This window comes from Boleophthalmus pectinirostris, unplaced genomic scaffold (assembly GCF_026225935.1).
Source record: "Boleophthalmus pectinirostris isolate CB_2022bp ecotype Guang Dong unplaced genomic scaffold, ASM2622593v1 HiC_scaffold_2, whole genome shotgun sequence".
NCBI lineage: Eukaryota > Metazoa > Chordata > Actinopteri > Gobiiformes > Gobiidae > Boleophthalmus > Boleophthalmus pectinirostris.
The window spans coordinates 17,968,710-17,987,297 of record NW_026571152.1 but is presented as its reverse complement, the minus strand read 5'-3'; the positions used below and the strand labels follow the sequence as shown (position 1 = coordinate 17,987,297).

The 18,588-nt window shown below is 40.4% G+C and overlaps 1 protein-coding gene across 2 annotated transcripts in view; it reads left to right on the top strand.

Annotated features, from left to right (window-relative positions):
* The window catches only part of LOC110166791 (genetic suppressor element 1-like), a 56,596-nt gene continuing 38,008 nt past the window's right edge, over nucleotides 1-18,588 (top strand). Inside the window, exon 1 of one of the 2 annotated variants that reach the window (XM_055155402.1) lies at nucleotides 1-246. In XM_055155402.1, coding sequence (XP_055011377.1) covers nucleotides 210-246 — 37 coding nt within the window. In that variant the 5' untranslated portion in view covers nucleotides 1-209. The remainder of the gene's footprint in view (nucleotides 247-18,588) is intronic. The other variant, XM_055155403.1, reaches the window with a different exon arrangement.

Sequence of the window (18,588 nt, the reverse complement as noted above, 5' to 3'; positions counted from 1 at the left end):
AGTAGAAGATCATTACACTACCAAGCGGCGCTGGTGAATGAAAAAGAAGAAGGGATTTACAAAGCGTGGCACAGAAAAGAAAAGAAAAGAAAAGAAAAGGACTAGACCTAAGAAGCTGTTTCTATTCTCCCTCTCAACTCTGGGAGAAGATGGTTTGACGACTTAAACTGACAACAAGGAGGTTCTGAAATACTTTGTGGTCTCTGGCCATGTTTGGATTAAAATCGCAACACTTCTACCTTCCAGGTATTTCACGATTTATTCTTCATTCACTCACTTCATTCACTTTGTTTACATAGATTGTAAATGTATTAAAAAAAAAAAAGTAAAATAAAAACTTGCATTAAGCAATAGGTCACACACAGGTAAAATAGTGTAGGTAGACACTGGGGGGAAGTGTCTTGCCCAAGGACACCATTGCATTAGTGGGAAGAAGGATTAAATAGGCAACCTCTGGGTTAGTGGGCAAGCACTCAACGGCTACTGAAAACCAAATAAATAGTGATGACTTTAGCTTATAATTGGCTGAAATGAGTTTTAATTGAATGATGATATACAGTGAGCTGTAGTTTTTTTTTATATATTATAATTTATTGTGGAGAAAATTAATGAAAACTGCATTTCTATGTCAGTAACTTTATTTAATTAAATTATGAATGGCCAACAGGGTCAGCCAGGTTAAAAAATAAACAGCACAGCATGAATAGCAACAAAATTGGATAGAGCCCATATTTAGAACAGCATTATGTCATGACCGTAGCGGAAACTGAACCATGAACCTTGGGGTTAGTGGGTGCATGTCTAAATAGACTCCAGTGGATGCAACAGAGTGGGAGGATGGTGGACATGTCGCTTGAGAAATCAAAGTGACACCCACAGTGAGAGTGTGTGTGTGTGTGAAGGTCCATGTTAAACACAGAGTTATGTGTGGACCAAGAGGCAAAAACAGTACGCCTTTTTCTTTGATATTTCATTTGTAGTTTTGTTTACAGCTTTTTGTGTATTTTCTGAATGGGATTTTTAAATGTTTGGCAGTTGATTTAAAACCTGCACACAAAACGTTATTTAGTGTATAGGTTTAGAGTAGTTTTGACAAGTAGATTTATTCACTTGATGGACTTGTTTCTCACATTATCTAAAAAAAAATATGTTCCACAGTAAGTCTTACTTATCTATTTCCTTGGAGACAAGAAGTCAGAATGCATGTTTTTCAATGTAATTTTTGGAAAAATACCATACTGTGGAACATTCCAGCAAAAATTCAATAACCCAGATTACAGAAGCAATTTACCAATACTACTCAGTCCAGATTAATTTTATGAATTCAAATAATTTTACCCATTTCACCCATTTTCAGAGAGCTTTTTTCCTTTTCCCCAGTTTCAGAAATGTGGTAATAATATTTTGAGTTTTATTAGTAGTAATTTCTCAAACTAATACCAAAAAAAAACTGCAAATGCGATCCAGTCTCCATTTTACAGTCTTTACCAAAGAACACTGCAGGATACCATGGATTTGTGAAGGCAATGATGTGAGCTATAATGTCAAAAACAGTGAGCACAGGGGCTGACCCGGCACTGATGCGTGTTTCACCTCTCACCTCTGACCCTCACCTTTGACCCCTCTGTGACCCGGGCTCAGACCGTGGTCAATGATTAAATGCTGACAGGAGGAGAGCAGAGAGAGAGAGAGAGAGAGGGGTTAGATTCAACAATGTGCTTTAGGGAAGCTGTGATGGTGTGATGGGACTGTCTGAATTATGCAGCTAATAAATGATTGAACTAGTGTGTATAAAGCAGCTTGTCACTGTTTCTATCAGTCAAATAAGAGAAGGGAAGTGGCCTGTACTTATAGCTACAAAGAAGTACCAGCAAACCTTTCAAAAGCCACTGAATAAACCAGATTACGCTGCTTATTTTTGTAATATCTAACAAAGGACAGTAGGCGGTAAATGTTAATTCTCTAAAATAAGCATGTATTTATTAACAAATGTCAACTGCACTCAAAAAAGTGTAAAAGTAAAGTGAATAAATACATTATGTCACATACACATTATTTTGTGTTTGCTATACCTGGACAACTGAGGGATTTTATAGATACATTGTGTCACCGTTCCATTTAATTATAAGTTGATCCAAAGCAAATATTTTAGGTTTTAGGATGACGTATTTAAAGGTAGACAATGTAACTTTCCTGGTGGAGGGTCCTCTACATTCCTGTGTCCGTGGAGATAAAATTGCTTTGCCATTGCCAAGGATATTTCACCGTGGCACTAAACTTGCATACTACTTCAATTATTATTCTAATATCATTGTACTTTTTTTTTTGAACAACTATTTCTTTTCACCTCCATGACTTCGTAGTTACATTTTGCAAAAATACCTTCTATAGCCCCATATCAGACTTAGCCTACTACCCTTTCACCTCTCCTCTCCCTCTCTCTCTGTCACACCTCTTTCTCTTCTCCCTTCTCTCTCTCCCTGTGTCACCTTCATCTTTCTTCATCCCTCTCTCACACACTTTCCATTTGTCTGCCTCCTCCCTCCCTTTTTCTCTTCCTTCGCTCTTCTTTCTCTCTTCTTCTACCATCACTCACTCTCTCTCTCTTTCTGCATGTGTCTCTCTTTTCTCCTTTTTAACTCTCTCCCTCTCTCCTAAGCGCCCTCCTTCCCTTCCATCTCACTCTACTCCCTCTTTGTCATTCTCCACCCCTTGCTCTCTTACGTCTTCTCTCTCTCCCTTTCTACTTAACCTTCTTTCTTTTTCTTCTCTTCCATCTTTCATTTACCCTCACTCTTCTCTCTCTCCCTTACACAAGCTATCTCTCCCTCTCTCTTCTCCTCTGGCTCTCTCTCTCTGTCTTGAACTTGACTTGTACACGTGCGTAAATGGCTCTTGACTGCTCTCCGTGACTCCACCTGGTGCGCCCCCCTCACACACACACAACACCACCACCACCACCACCACCACAATCATTACCCCCCACTCCCTCCTCCCTCCCTCCCTCCATCCCTGGCCCTTACTGCCTCCGTTGCTGTGGCGACCGTATCATCAGCCGCAAGCTCGCTCCTTGCCGATGCTCTGAGAGGAAAGAGGGGAGAGAGAGAGAGTGGGGAAAAGTGTATGAGAGAGAGGTGAAGGGTGAGTGTGAGGGTAGAAAGAAAGAGATGGAAAAGAAGGAGACAGATAGAGAAGAGGATGAGAGAGGGAGAGTAGAAAGGGAGAGAGAGAGAGAGACAGAGAGAGGGGTGAAGGGTGAGTGTGCTGAAGCCTGGCTGGAAAATCAGGTTAATGACACATATTATCTGCATGAGGATCTGCAGAGAAGAGAAAAACAGAAGGAGAGTAGAAAAGAGGAGAGAGAAGATAGAAAGAAAGATGAGAGGCGAAAGAGACACAAGAAAAAGATGAGAGGAAAGAGAAAGAAGAATGAGGGTAGAAAGAAAGAGATGGAAAGGAAGAGATAGAGATGGGGAGAAAGAGAGCAGAGGGTGGGAGAATAAGGGAGGAAGAGAAAGAAAAAAGAGAGGAGAAAAGAAAAGAGCGAGAGATAAAGTGTGTGTGTGTGTGTGTGTGTGTGTGTGTGTGTGTGTGTGTGTGTGTGTGTGTGTGTGTGTGTGTGTGTGTGTGGGTGTGTGTGAGTGTGTGTGTGTGTGTAAGAGAAAGAGAGAGAGAGAGAGAGAAAGACTTGGAAAGGAAAAGAAGGAGAGTAGACCGTTAAACAGAAAGATAGAGAAGAGGATGAGACAAATGGAAAGATGGAGAGAGGAGTGAGTGAGACTGAGTGAGTGAGAGAAAGAGAGAGACTACATAAAGGGAGAGATAGGGTAGAAAGAAAGGAATGGAAGGGAAGAGAAGAGAAGGAGAGAGAGAGTGAGAGAGTGGATGGCAGAGAAAGAAAGATCATGTGTGAGAAAGAAAGAGTAGAGTGAGATAAGATGAAGGGATGGGGGTAAGGACATAGTTAGGGAAAAGATTTTAAGGAGCAAGCGAGTGAGCAAGATTAGAAGTAGAGGGAAGAAAGGGAGGGAGAAAGAAAATTGGCTGAGCATGTGTGTGAGAGAGGGAAGAGATGCAGGTGGGACCAGGAGAGAGAGAAGAGGAGGAAAGAAGAAGGTGCGACAAAAGCGAGGAAGAGGGAGGGATGGGGAGAATGGATCTTTGAAAGAGAGGAGTGTGTGAGAGGAGTGAGGGAGGAGGGACAAAAAAGAGAGAAAGAATGAGTGTGCATGTGTGAGAGAGAGGGAAACAGTGAGTGTGTGTGTGTGAGAGAGAGAAAGAATGAGAGAGAGAGAGAGAGAGAGAGAGGTCCAAATGACTCCACTCCTCCACTGTCCTCTCTGCTCCTTCTCTCTTCTGTACAATACACAAGTCACTGTTTAATTCATTAAGTTAAGTTGCTCACTTAGTCACTGACCACAAGTACAGTTTGTCTCTTATTCATTTATAATCACTAATCTGTTGAAAGAATACACCATCTGCTTTTGCATGATTTATCAAAAAAATTCTGTGATGGTCTTGATGTATGTTGTTGTGTCATTGGGCCAGATACTTCACCCACCTATGCTATATGAACATGTGTGTGATTATTTGCCTAGCAGGAACAGGACAAACTGGCAGCCACTTCTGGCAGTCGGCTCCAGGGCATCTGTGACTTTGATTGTATGTTATTATTATTAGGAAAATGTCTATTGCTGTCCCTACTGGAACTAGATGAGATCAGACTTTATGTATGGTAATTTAATGCAATGCAAGAAGACATTGTGCTTTTGTCAAGTATATAGTTATAATCTATAATACCCGTGGATTACATAATAAGGGAAACAAGTCATCTGATTTCTGAATTAGAAAAAAAGCACACATTAAATTCACGTATTTGGCCAAGATTATTGCATTTTCAAAATACTATAAACTGTGATGAACTAACATGCATACTCTATATGTTTGTAAGCTACTACTACTTCTACTACTACTACTACTACTTTTCCTCCTACATTTCATATCGATCCCATCCAAAGACAAACAGCATGACCACGCTGCACCCACAAAGTCAGAGGGTCAAACAGCACCCAAAGGTCCCAAGATCCAATCGCACCCTGTTCCCTGACATTTACCCTATAGGGTCCACGTTTGCATCCACTCATGTGTGCAGTAACCCGCCCTCTTACCACGGGTCGATGGGGTGAGAAAGCTCCTGTGTGACGGCTGTATTAGCTGGGGCCCTATTTATTGGCCTGTGTGATATTTTCAGAGCCCCGTGTCTGATGTTTGACCCCTGCATTGATTTCCATGATGTGTGTTACAGCAGACAAGGACAGTGGGGTTTGTGATTTATGGTAGATGTCACATGTAGGTACATTGGTGGTGGTAGTAGAATGCATGCTCGCTCTATGGGTTCTCTTGTACTTGCCCCCAGGCTCACAGAGGCAGTACTCAAGCTCTGCTGGAGGGAAAGGGAGCAGCATATCAAATGGAGCACAGAGACAAGCTGGTGGGTTTAGGTGCAGGTGTATGTCTTGTCTGTACTGATAAAATGTATGAAACATACAAAAGGCATCTGCAAGCGTTTTCTGGTCTAGTACATATCTAACATAAAAGCTACCATATGTTTATTATATTTTTTTTCACCAGTAGATGGCAGATGTGAAAACTGCTGTCCCCTCCTAACACATGGCTTTTGCTCGGGCTCACCTGTGTTCTCTGGTCTTCACAGGCCAAAGACAGCACACTGTCAGACAGCAGTAACATAGATATGCATCCTAGTGGTGATGTGTGAGAATACAACAGGCAAAGCCTATGCTTTAATTTTGTTTTCTCATTAGTGATAAGCACACATCCCAAATATGAGTCATAATGGACTGAGAAGTAAAGCTTATTTGTGTCAAAAAAAGATACATATTTAGATAGAGCTAATCCTCTGCCATCTGCTGTGAACATACAAAGCACAGTATGCCCAGGCCCTGTTGTTCTGTATAGATGTGTGCGAGCGCATGTGTGTGTGCTGTCTTGTCGTTACCTGGGGTCAAACACTGCTGGCATTTGTCCAGTAGCTCTAGCCTAATGGTTTATAGTTGGACCAGTTCAGATCACTATGAGGAGGCCATGACCTATAGAGCAGATCTATGTTTACTCCATATAAGGTCATGCTACAGAGGTCGTGGTCCTATGTGGTCTGTAGGTAATCCACAATGAAGCAGGTTTCGATGTGCATGGGGCGTACTGTCACAGAAATGTTTCTGCTTGTAAATTTGCTGATTTAGATGATTATTTTAAGGTGTACTGCTGTGTTATCAATAAGGTTTAATGCAATTCTAAATAATGCAGTTATCATTAGCATGCTCAAGTTTACATTTTGACAATAAAATGTTAAAATGTTGATCAGTGGATATTGTTGTTGTCTATCCTTCGGCAAGACACTTAATTTACAGACTTCTTTTTTCATGTCTCAATTTTTACAAAATTATATACTGTATAGTCTTTATTTGCCCTGAAAAAAAATAAAATAAAAATTCTTCCAGATTATACTGTTCACCTGCATTTCACATCACTATACTGAAACCATACCCATATTTCTGTCTCGCACTATGCCTTTCTTCTTTGCTTTCTACATCTTTTACATGTCCTTTAGAATTGAACTCTAGCCTCCAGATATCAGTGTTTGAGACAGGTGCCATTGCTGCTTTATATATATAAAAAAACAAAAAAAACAATGGCATCTCAGTCTCCTCCTCCACCCTCCTCACCCTCTCTCACATCACAGAGGAAGAGTAGGCCTGTCCACGTTGCCAGGTTTGTGAGTGCTTTTTAAGTGCAGCACTGGGTTAATTAAGACCTCATTACCCAGACCAGGTTTTTGGCCAATTAGGATGCTCCCTTCTTTTGCTTACATGTTTGTTTGCTGGTTCAGACATTATCCAACACCATCATACTCTTTCTTTACTTTCTCCTGGGAGTGTAAAAAATAGATTAGCTTGTTTTTGCATCTTGGCTAATATGTGTGCTCGTGTGGAGGTGGGTATTTGTCACAAAGTGGGGACAGCAAATTTGCATACACAGTTACTTTATGGCGACAAAATTACCGGTTTAAAGTACAGATATATGCACTATGTAATTTTCCTGGTGTATAGTCCACCGCCTGCTTGTCTCTATGGAGATGTGATTGTCTTGCCTGGTATGTTCTGTGTGGTAATAAATATCTTGAATATATTATTAAATAAATACCTTGAGAAAAATCTTTACAGATCTGGCCTATAACTTGGCCTGGTGGTGCCATTTACTTCTCACCATGGAGATTAATGTGTGGAACATTCTTGGCCAGCAGTTCTTAAACTCTTTCAAACCAAGTACCATGTAAGAAAATATTTGGCTTTTCAATACACTAAATCTAAAATAAGATGCAACCATGGGTAAGTTAGTTCTAAACAACAATGAATAAGATAAAATATTCAAATTGCAAAGGACCCCATATACCACTAGAGGCAATCTGTGGATCAAGGGTGTACAGTTAAGAAACAATGTTGTAGGCAAAGCAATATCATCTCCCTGGAGACAACAAGCAGCTCCAAGTTGCACAGTGCACCTTTCATTACACATATTTAGATCACCATGTTACTATTATATGTTTTATACATTTTTTCATTTTTTTTTTGCTTCCTGATTTAAGTCACTCCCCTTTCAGAGCACTATCACAACATGATCAGTGTCCATTCTGCAAATGAAACTACTGCATCAGATTTATCACGTTGTTGTGTTTAGTTTGTATATTTATGGAGAATTTTAGCTTATGAACATGGATGACATATTTGTTGGCTGAGCATTGGACAGAATTTTACAGCTAACCATAAGGAGGGTTTGTATCGGGCCCGGGAGAGATGGCTAAAATACTCGAAAATGCATGGATGACATCTAAAACCTCTTCAGGCATGTTTTGATCAGGAAACTTTTAACATGCTAGAAAGTGATTTTGCATAATATCCCATTTTTAAGGTTGGGGTTTAGGTTAAGGCTAGGCAACTATTTGGTAAAAAGTTATCAGCCTCCAGAAAACAAATGCAAGTCAATTGAACGTCCCCACAGAGCATGGAAACCCAGCTGTGTGTGTGTGTTATCAAGCTGTTGTCATAGGCTTTTATTCATCTCATTAATAACCGCTGTGCCCTTGAGGTAGAGAGCAGCGACCCCGTTTCTTAGAACCGCACGCGGGTGAGCAGGGGAGCTACGGAGCACAAGGCTGGGTATGGTATGGGCTATTGGGGGAAGGAGGGGGCATGATTGCACCTTCATACACATGAGGAGCCCCCAGCAAGGAGGGAAATATGGAGAAACTAACACTTGTGTCTGTGCCAGAAGATTCAGTGTTTACACTAAAAAGGGTGTATATAACAATACAACCATAGAAGAGGTGATTAAAGATGGCAAAAAATTGGAAGGCAGGCATGTTTACAATGTTGTATTGAAACAAAATAGTGGAAGTACTAAGTGGCCTAGACAGAAAGTAAAAAATGTGGTTATATGCATAGAGCTAATAAACTGGGTAGTACCTGGAGAACTAAAGGGCAGAGTGAGGAACACAGTGATTGATCTAACAGGTAGCAACAAACTCTGCCCCTGCAGTCACTTATTCATAATCAGAAACACCTAGTGTTAATCAGGGCAGTCTGCTGTGATATCACCAAGTACCTGAAAACACAGTGGTCACTGGATGCAGCACACACTCAATTGTTGACCAAAAAGATACAAATTCAGCTCAGTGAGTGAATTCCGGGGGTTCTGAGCTTTCACATAAGGCATGGTCTGTCCAGATACTAACAATGCATGTTAAGACATGTGGCCTGGTATTGTTAAGTTTAATGCCATACTTTGGAACATTCTAGGTATAGCTATAGCATCTCCATGGAGTCAAGCAAGCGCTGGACCCTTCACCCAAAAAGTTACATAGTGCACCTTTAACTAAAAAAAACCCCAAAACTCAACTACAGTATCAAATCAATACAAGATACTTAGTGTGATATGGATTTTTCATTATTATTGCAACAACAACACTGGATGCAGTCCTGAGTTAGAGGGGATAGGAGAGAGCTGTGAGTTTGGATCCTGAGCCCACTTGCCCCTGTTGGTCCCACGCCATCTGCAGGCTCACCAAGCATATAAAATATAATGGATTGACTCTGCCCGTGTGCACATGTGTGTATGTGTGTGAGGGAGGGAACTCTGTAGGGGGTGGGCATGGTAATGACAGGTGGATGGATGTTAGCAGCAAACAGAACATGCGAGCGTCATAATGTAGATAATAAGCATTAGTCCCACACTCCTGTTGCTAGCAGTGAGATTGTTGAGTCTGGCGTTTATTAGGGGGAATGTGTCCTCCGAGTTTGACCTATCCTGGAGCAACTGGTCAGGAGCAGTGGGCAACTATAATTTGATTGGCCAGCCAAGACCACATACTTTTACTATTACTTTCTGGTCTGGAACCATAACCTGTCTACCCAGTTTCTAATGGACGTGATTAACAAAAATGGCATCTTACAAGTAAAAAAGAAAAACAAAATAATAATAATAATAATGAAAGAAGATTGAGAAACAGCATTAATTCCTGCAAAATCAACAATATTAAATAATATTAAATCTCACATTCAATTATTTAAAGGTACTATATTAAGCAAAATAGACTCTTAAAAGCTTTAGCTCATGTTATAATGTTGTTACCTCCTCAAAACCATAACTAGAGTTGTGTTTTGTTTCATTCACACATGTTTCAGTAATCCTTTTTTACTAGTCTACATCTCCAAAGGCCAAAATGATCTGTTCCACTTTGTGATGTCATGCAGTGTTCATTTTCAAGTTAACAGCTTTTTACCTTTTGTTTAGCAGAGACTGGCAATTCTAGGTCTGAAATTATCCAAATGATTTTAGTGAAGGCGCAAGGAGTTTAAAGAGAGTGGAGCACTTCCTGTGTTACCAGGTGTTACAAGGTGGAAGTGTTTTCTGTTTGAGAGAAGAACTCAGCCTAAATATGCATGGTTTGTATAGTGAATGAAACAGAATATAAATCCAGCTATGGTTTTAACCCTCTGCCCTCCAGCTGAAACTATGAATTTAAATCTATGATATCGGGAATGCAGCCTCTGGAAATAACACTAATATTTGCTATAGACAGATACATAGTTAGGATTCAAAGTCATGCAGTAAGGAGTCATTTGGCAGCCCCAGCACATGTTAGCCTGTTAGCCTAGCGCGTGTGTGATCTCGCCTCCCTGTTCCGCATCTGGCAGCATTAGCATAATCTGCATAATGACGCCACTGCCTTTAATTGCCCACACCCAGGTAAAGGATCATGTGGTTAAGTGGGAGATCATAATTATGTAAATAATTGGCCTGACCACAGCAAGCTGCTCTTCTCTGCCACCCATCTGGAAACAGGAGGGAGCAGGGAGAAGTGGGGGATAAAGGGGGGATGAAAGAGGGCAAAGATGGAGGAGAGGATATGAGGGGAGGGGGAGTGAGTGTGATTAGATGAAGAGGAGAGCAAACTAGAATTGTATTGCAGGATTAGCTGTGTTAGAATGCAGATGTTTTGAAAGTCAAATATTTATTCTATAATTGAACTGAAAAAGAAAAAAAGAAACGTTATTCCATCGTCAGCAAAGCACTGCATCATCTCCACCAGAAAAGTTACACAGGGCAACTTAAACATTTGCATCTACAAAAGTTGTGTTATCATTCAAATATCATAACTTCAAAGACTGTAGTTGACCTTACTAAATGTGACATCATTCTAACTAATTACATATTAGTTAGAATTATGTATTTTCCTATAAAAACAATTGTTAAATCTTATAATAAAGGTATGGCTAAGTATTTTCGAGTAACAACAATTTTGTGTGTTGAATAATGGCACCATTTTCTGATGCTATTTAATTGCACTAAGAAAGAAAACTGAACTTTGTGCCAGTTTTTGTTTCATGCAGCTAAGCCCAGTAATTGAGATATTAACCATAAACCAGGTCAAAATGTGTGTAATGTAATGTATGTAACTTTTTTATTGCAGGTCCTTCACTTACTTGTTTATATGGATATGTCATTGCTTTGCCTAGAATGTTCCACAGTATGACATTAAACAGCTCTACCTTACATTTATTCAATTACAGGTGGTTTTACCTAGAAAAACAGGCATTCTAACTGTGAGTGGAGTTGCCTCCCTACAGAGCTGACTTGTAACTTGGTCTGGGTTGGTCTCCATAAAGATAGAAATGTTTAATGCCATACTGTGCAACATCCCAGACAAAGCAATTATGTCTCCATGGAGAAAAGTATCTGACGGACCCTCCACCAGAAAAGTTACACAATTCATCTTTACACATTATTTTCCTCCCATTCAATTTTAAGCTATAGGAATCCTAGAAAGTCATGTGACCCCAATCCTATTTCACATCTAACTTCATTTATATGTGTAAATGCTGAGGATCAAGCTGACAAAAAAGTACCCCCTGTGGTCACTACAGTGTTCTCTTATATATGTCCTTATACCAGGTCAGCAGTGCTTTCAATAACAGTGTGCTGGCTTAAATTAACCCTGTTCATATGCTAATACCAGAGCTCACCTTAAACACACAGACGGAAGGAGCTAACCATTAGTGTGTAAATAAGAAAAGCCCCCTACTACCCACTCATCACTCCCTGCAGGGTTTGTTTGACCAACTGAAACTGACAATTAATTTCAGTGTGATGAAACCTTAAAGAGCCTGTACCAGATTTTAATTTCTTCCATCAAGATAAATGCATTTTAAATCATTCATCATCAACAACATCATCAATTGGTTAAAGCAGCTAAATAAGAAAAAAATGTACGTTGTAAAATATAATCTACTCATTTAGACTTAGACAGACTTCATACTTGCGACTTTAGAGACTAGGATAATTACTTGGACACAGTAGCTCACGCATCATATTAAATTACAATAACAAAGAGTAAAAAATATATTAAAATGGTAATAAAACTTCTAAATAATTAGCAATAAAATATATATTCATTCAATATAATCCATTAATTTTACATCACATTTTCTCTGGTAATACATATTACAGAAGCTACAGACAGGTTCGTCTGTTCTTTGTCCAGTCAACTATGAATCAACCAACTTGAATCTCTGTCATGGTACATTTTAAAGAGAGCAATAAGAAAAAGGCAAATAATAGAAAGAAGTTATAGAACTATCAGGAAACAACTGCATGACACTATCCCAGATAGTGTTATTTCTGCGTCATGGTGCGATATCACAGTGCCAGATAGGACTAAATAGGCGGGGCTAAAAGTTCAAACTAAAACATGTTTCTGACTCATGGTATTGTCTAAAAACATTGCAAAGCATCACAGTATATACACAGACAATAAAGCAAAAGTCACCCTCAAAGATTGAGAACAAAAATACCCAGGTGCACAATTTATTGCATATTTTATATTTATATTAAGTAAATACTAAATGTGTCAGAGTATTAGAGTAAGAATACTATTACTTCAAAATAATATTACTCAAGTGGATGTAAAAGGCATGGGCCAAGAAATTACTCAAAAAAATAAATAAATAAAAAAATAGAAAAGAGGAAGAAATTACACAAAAATTAGAAAAACTAAATCATATCTAAAACATGAGTCCAAGAAACACAAATGTTCAAACCGTTTCATATTGTCACAGTGGGAAGAGTCACCATAACTTTTAAACTGTCTCATAGTATAATTTGTTTAAAACTTGACTTTATTTAATGTACTTGAGTAAATATAACTATCCACATCTTGCTTGTTATTGTATATACAGTTGTGGTCGGTAACCCTAAAATGGCCACATGCTAAGTGAGATCTGCATCAGCTAAAATAGAGTGTTCATTTCACAAGTGCATCTCAGTTTCACCCACACTGTCACTTTCGCCCTGTGGTTCTCACTTCTCTGGAAACCTTTTTTTCATTTAAACCTTTAAGTTAGATTAGTGTAAAAGCTTGTTCCTCTATTTGGCCATAGTCAAAAACATGTCCACTGCTATATATAAGTGCATTTCTCAATTAGCTGACGTGTTTACTTATTAGTTCATGTAGTTCCCCCATTTTGCATTGTCAGTCCTTCTTGGGTTGTGTTTTCTTGCTTTACAAAAAATACCTTATGTGGTCGGGGAGCTGAACTTTCATTCTTAGCACCCCAATACATACATTTTCCAGTAAAATATCACAATGCATACATTAAAGTGGACGTATTATGTTAAATAGACCTTTATGGGGTTTTAACCCAGTAATAATGGTGTATCCTCACCATTAGTTTACTCAAATTTGTATTTAAATTGTATATCCTTTTTTGAGTACTCCTTTATCATACTGCATTTCCAGCTTGAGAGCTCACAAAATTTCAGTTTTCACCTACCCCTATCTCCACCCACTGCTCTGTACTTTTTGCAATGATTCCAAAATTTCATACTATGGTTCATAATCCAAAATATTTTGTACAGTAATTTTTCAATAGTAGAAACATTTAGGCTGCTTGTTACAATGAAATGTCATGATGAAGTGGTACGGTTTATCAGTTCTGCAATTTTGAACAGGAAGTACATGAAGTTGTTTTATTATTACAACCTTTCAGATCAATATTGTGAGTTCCAAAGAACATAATGTAAAATAACTATCCACATATGTCTTAACATATAAAATGGTCCCTTATGGATTTTATATCACAACTTAAAGACACATAGAAAATGTTTAAACCTCCTCTCTTACCTATTAACCTTGGTGTGCCTTTAAAACATCTTGATTATAGCAGGTTTTCAAACACCACACGCCCACAATTGCCACAGAACAAACCACACACACACATGAGCTGGGGCTGATGGGAAGTAAGACAAGAGAATAAGGGAGAGAGAGAAAACAGAGAATGGAGAGAGGAGAAGAGAGAAGAGAGGAAGGGGTGGGGAGGGGGGCATAAACAGGATTAGCGCTTATCTATGCTGCTGCTGTATTCTCGCGTTTAGCCTGAGGTCCAAGTGACTGACTCCAACTCCTCTGCCTGTGCCAAAGTCCCCCTCCCTTCCCCAGGTACCTTCTCCCTGAGGACACCCCTGGCTCTGTGTGTGTGTGTCTAATGTACAGTCATTTACAGTAATAAAGTAGTTTAGGGGTTTTCATACCCAAAGACTTGGTGGTTTAGGAAGGCACTTGTTGTCATTTGGGTATTTTGGATTATTATAGTTATATCATAGTTATTCCTCACTGGAATTTATGCATTCCAGGAATCACAATTCTGGTGGGCGGCAGTGGCTCAGTTGGTAGAACATTTGCCCAGCTCTCGACATAAACATCACAGGTTGAGCGGTCAGATCCACTAACCTGCAGTTTGGCTGGTGTGATTCCAGCTCCCACAGATGAATGATGCTGTTGTGTCCTTGGGCAAGACACTTAACCCACCTTGCCCACAGTGTCTGCATACACTGGTGTGTGAATGGGTGAGTGGTTCCTTGTTGTAAAGTGCTTTGAGTGCCTTGAAGGTGGAAAAGCGCTATAGAAAAATGTGACCATTTACAATTATTAACCAGTTTTAAAGCACATTTTACAACTTTGCTAACAACAACTAGCATGCTAACATGCACTTCCTGATTCAAGGACAATAAAACGTTTTCTAATTTCATGCAGACAGTACAACCCTCAACTACAACTGTAGTACATGTCTTCTTGTGTTCTACTTATGTTAAAGGTGCACTGTGTAGCTTTTCTGCTGTGGGTATGCCACTACCTTGTTTCTACTATACAGCAGTAAACTTGATCTCCACAGAGACAAGCAAGTAGAGCAAATTGCAGGTCAGATCTATGGAGAGACAACCCCACTGCCAGAATGCTTTTTAATGTTTTTCAAACATTAAAGACACTTGGAAAACATTTTTCAATGTTTTTCAAACATTGAAAAGCATCCTTCGTGGAGGAAGCCGAGGCTGGGGACTTGGAGGCGGACTCAGGCATCACCCTGGCTGAAGTCACCGAGGTGGTTGGCAAGCTCCTTGGTGGCAAGGCTCCGGGGGTGGATGAGATCTGTCCTGAGTATCTGAAGTCTCTGGATATTGTGGGGCTGTCTTGGCTGACACGTCTCTACAACATTGTGTGGCGGTTGGGGACAGTACCTCTGGACTGGCAAACCAGGGTGGTGGTCCCTCTGTATAAGAACAGGGATGGGAGGTTGTGTTCCAACTACAGGGGAATCACACTCTTCAGCCTCCCCAGTAAGGTCTATGCCAGGGTACTGGAGAGGAGAATCCAACCGATAGTCGAACCTCGAATCCAGGAGGAGCAGTGTGGTTTTCATCCTGGCCGTGGAACACTGGACCAGCTCTATACTCTCCCTTGGGTGCTAGAGGGTTCATGGGAGTTTGCCCAACCAGCCCACATGTGCTTTGTGGATGTGGACAAGGCATTCGACCGTGTCCCTCATGGTGTCCTATGGGGGGTACTCTTGGAATATGGGGTTCGGGGCCCCTTACTAAGGGCTGTTCCTGTATGACTGGAGCAGGAGCTGTGTTCACATTACCAGCAGTAAGTCAGACCTTTTCCCGGTGCATGCTGGACTCCGTCAGGGCTGCCCTTTGTCACCGGTTATGTTCATTGTGTTTATGGACAGAATTTCTAGGCGCAGTCAGAGGCAGGAGGGGGTCCAGTTTGGGGACCACAGGATCTCATCTCTGCTGTTTGCAGATGATGTTGTCCTGTCTTCATCAGGCCAGGACCTGCAATGTGCAATGGGGCGATTTGCAGCCGAGTGTGAAGTGGCTGGGATGAGGATCAGCTCTTCCAAGTCCAATTCCATGGTTCTTGACCGGAAAAAGGTGGCTTGCCCTCTCCAGGTGGGTGGAGAGGCCGTGCCTCAAGTGGAGGAGTTCAAGTATCTCAGGGTCTTGTTCACGAGTGAGGGGAGGACGGAGCGTGAGACTGACAGGTGGATCGGTGCAGCAACAGCAGTAATGTGGTTGTTGTATCGGACCGTTGTGGTGAAGAGGGAGCTGAGTAGAAAGGAAAAGCTCTCGATTTACAGGTCAATCTTCATTCCTACCCTCACCTATAGTCATAAGCTCTGGGTAATGACTGAAAGGACAAGATCGTGGATACAAGCACTCGAAATCAGTTTGCTTGGCTCGGAGTAGAGCCGTTGCTCCTCCACGTCGAGAGAAGCCAGTTGAGGTGACTCGGGCATCTGTTCCAGATGCCTTCTGGGTGTCTCCCTCAGGAGGTGTTCCGGGCATGGAGGAGGCCCCGAGGAAGATCCAGGACACACTGGAGGGAGTATGTCTCTCGGTTGGCCTGGGAACACCTCGGGGTTCCCCCGGAGGAGCAGGAGGATTTGTCTGGGGTGAAGGAAGTCTGGGAGTCCCTGCTTATACTGATGCCCCCACGACCCAGCCCCAGATAAGCAGAAGGAAATGGATGGAGGGATGTTTTTCAAAGAAATTTTAAGTAACAAATGCACCTGATTAAATAAATACTATATAGATATATATAATGCTATGGGCTACCGTGGACCATTCCAGCCAAAGCAACAATATCTCCATGAAAACAAGCAGGTGGCACACACTCTCTACCAGAAAAGTTATACCGTTAGCCTAATTATACCCTTTATAATACATTTCAGATGTAACTACTTAAAAAAACAAAAAAAAAACAGTGATTGCAATAAAATAAATCCTATGTCCAGCCGTGAATGTAGACAGTAGTGTATTTTCCATTCTCACTGTGCTAATACCAGTGTGATCACAGTAGACCAGTGTATGCAGATAAAGGCCCCCGCTTACCTCTTTGTACCCTCTGGCTGCAGATGCTACGACGTGCCAATAAATCTTCTCTTTTTATGTTAGTGCTTAATGCTAAAGGAAGAAAAGACTTGGTTATGTGCGTTTGCTATCCCAGCCACATGCCACCATTGTACTGTATAAGCGTGTGTTCTCTTTGTGGTGTTTACCTGACCAGAACTGCCATGTCGTCCTGGGATTCACAAGGAGGAATATATTTGAATAATAAAGTGTTGATAATAGGCCCTGACGGTTTTGTAAAATTAGCATATTTACAGAAGCTATGCGTTTTCATGCATGGCAAAGAATGTATTGTAAACTTGCATTTATAGTGTTATTATTGGAAAAATACAAACAGATATAGCTATAAAGTTTTGATACTGTGATTTGTGACTTTTGTAAACTTAACATATTAGCTGTGTTTATTTAACCTAAAACATGTATAGGCTAATGCTACAGCTAGCTACTACATGAGCCTAACTTATCAATAGCTCAAGTTGTGTGGATGGGTCTCTGGGTGCTGCAGTGGCATAAAGATGAGGTAGGTCAAATGCAGAAGAGACATTTCAGAAACACCTTGGTTAGATTAAGTTTGCAATATATATCACAAAATTCTCAATATCAGAAATACTAAATACAGTTTTCCCACACAGTACATAATATGTGTAATTACGCATATGATTTTTTTCTCTTTTTTCCCAAAATGAAAATGTAACAACATTTAAAGGGCCTGAACCTGATTTCTTCCCATGTATTTGAGGAAAATGTATCTTTCCCCAAAACTGATACATTATATAAGAGGCTCTATAAGTCCGCTGTTTACTATCTGAATCTAATTATGAAACATTTTATTGTCTGATATTGAGGAAGTGCATGTTAGCATGATAGTAGTTGTTAGCTTTAGCTTCCCCACTGGTCTCTAAGAGCTGTAAAAGGCACTTATAAACTCATTACAGTGAATCAGTAATTTTTTTTATAAAAGTATTGAAAAATACATTTTAAAAATGATTAGCAAAAAATATTCCTCATATCATACCACACTTTAGTGTCCTTAGTTGCTCTATTGTGTTTACTCAGACAGACCAATAGGACATGCAAAGTGCACTTCCAGGACGTGTGGTTGGGCCGTCTGCATACAAATGTGCCTGCTCTTATGGGTGATGGATAGGGGGCTTTATGAGAGAGGAATAGGCTAATGAGCATGTCTCCAGAGGCTCCCAGGTTCCTGAAGCTATTACTGGCCCACAATAATGGACTGAGCTTGGCTTCTTTTACACAACGTGGGGTGGGGGGACTGGGAGAGTGGGAGAGAAGTGGGGTGGGGAGGGGGGTGTCCAACAGCCTGCTGCCCAGAGTGTAACCCATGAGGGGAGAGCACGCACTGGGCAGCTCAGAGAACACAAATATACCTACAGCTCCACTGGATTGTAAAGTTTATCTGCTCTTTTATGATTGCTGTAAAAAGGGACAGTATGAAGTATGGGGCAGGCAGTGGGGGTAGCTGTTTACTACTGCACAGAATACGTGACATTCAGGGCTCCATTCAAGTGTTCTGGAAAAAATACAACCATTTATTTACAATCAATGTTGGATGCTTTTTCAAAGTAAAAAGAATAAAAAGAAATGTATAACACATTACTTACTATACCAGTACTGCTGAGTAATGTTTACTTCTTGAGTCATAGTATGTTCATCAAAAGCATGCAAAAATGAGACCTGGAATAGTAGTAGTAGTATGAGTAGTGCATTTTTACTTGCAATTAATTAATTTATACTGTTATTTGA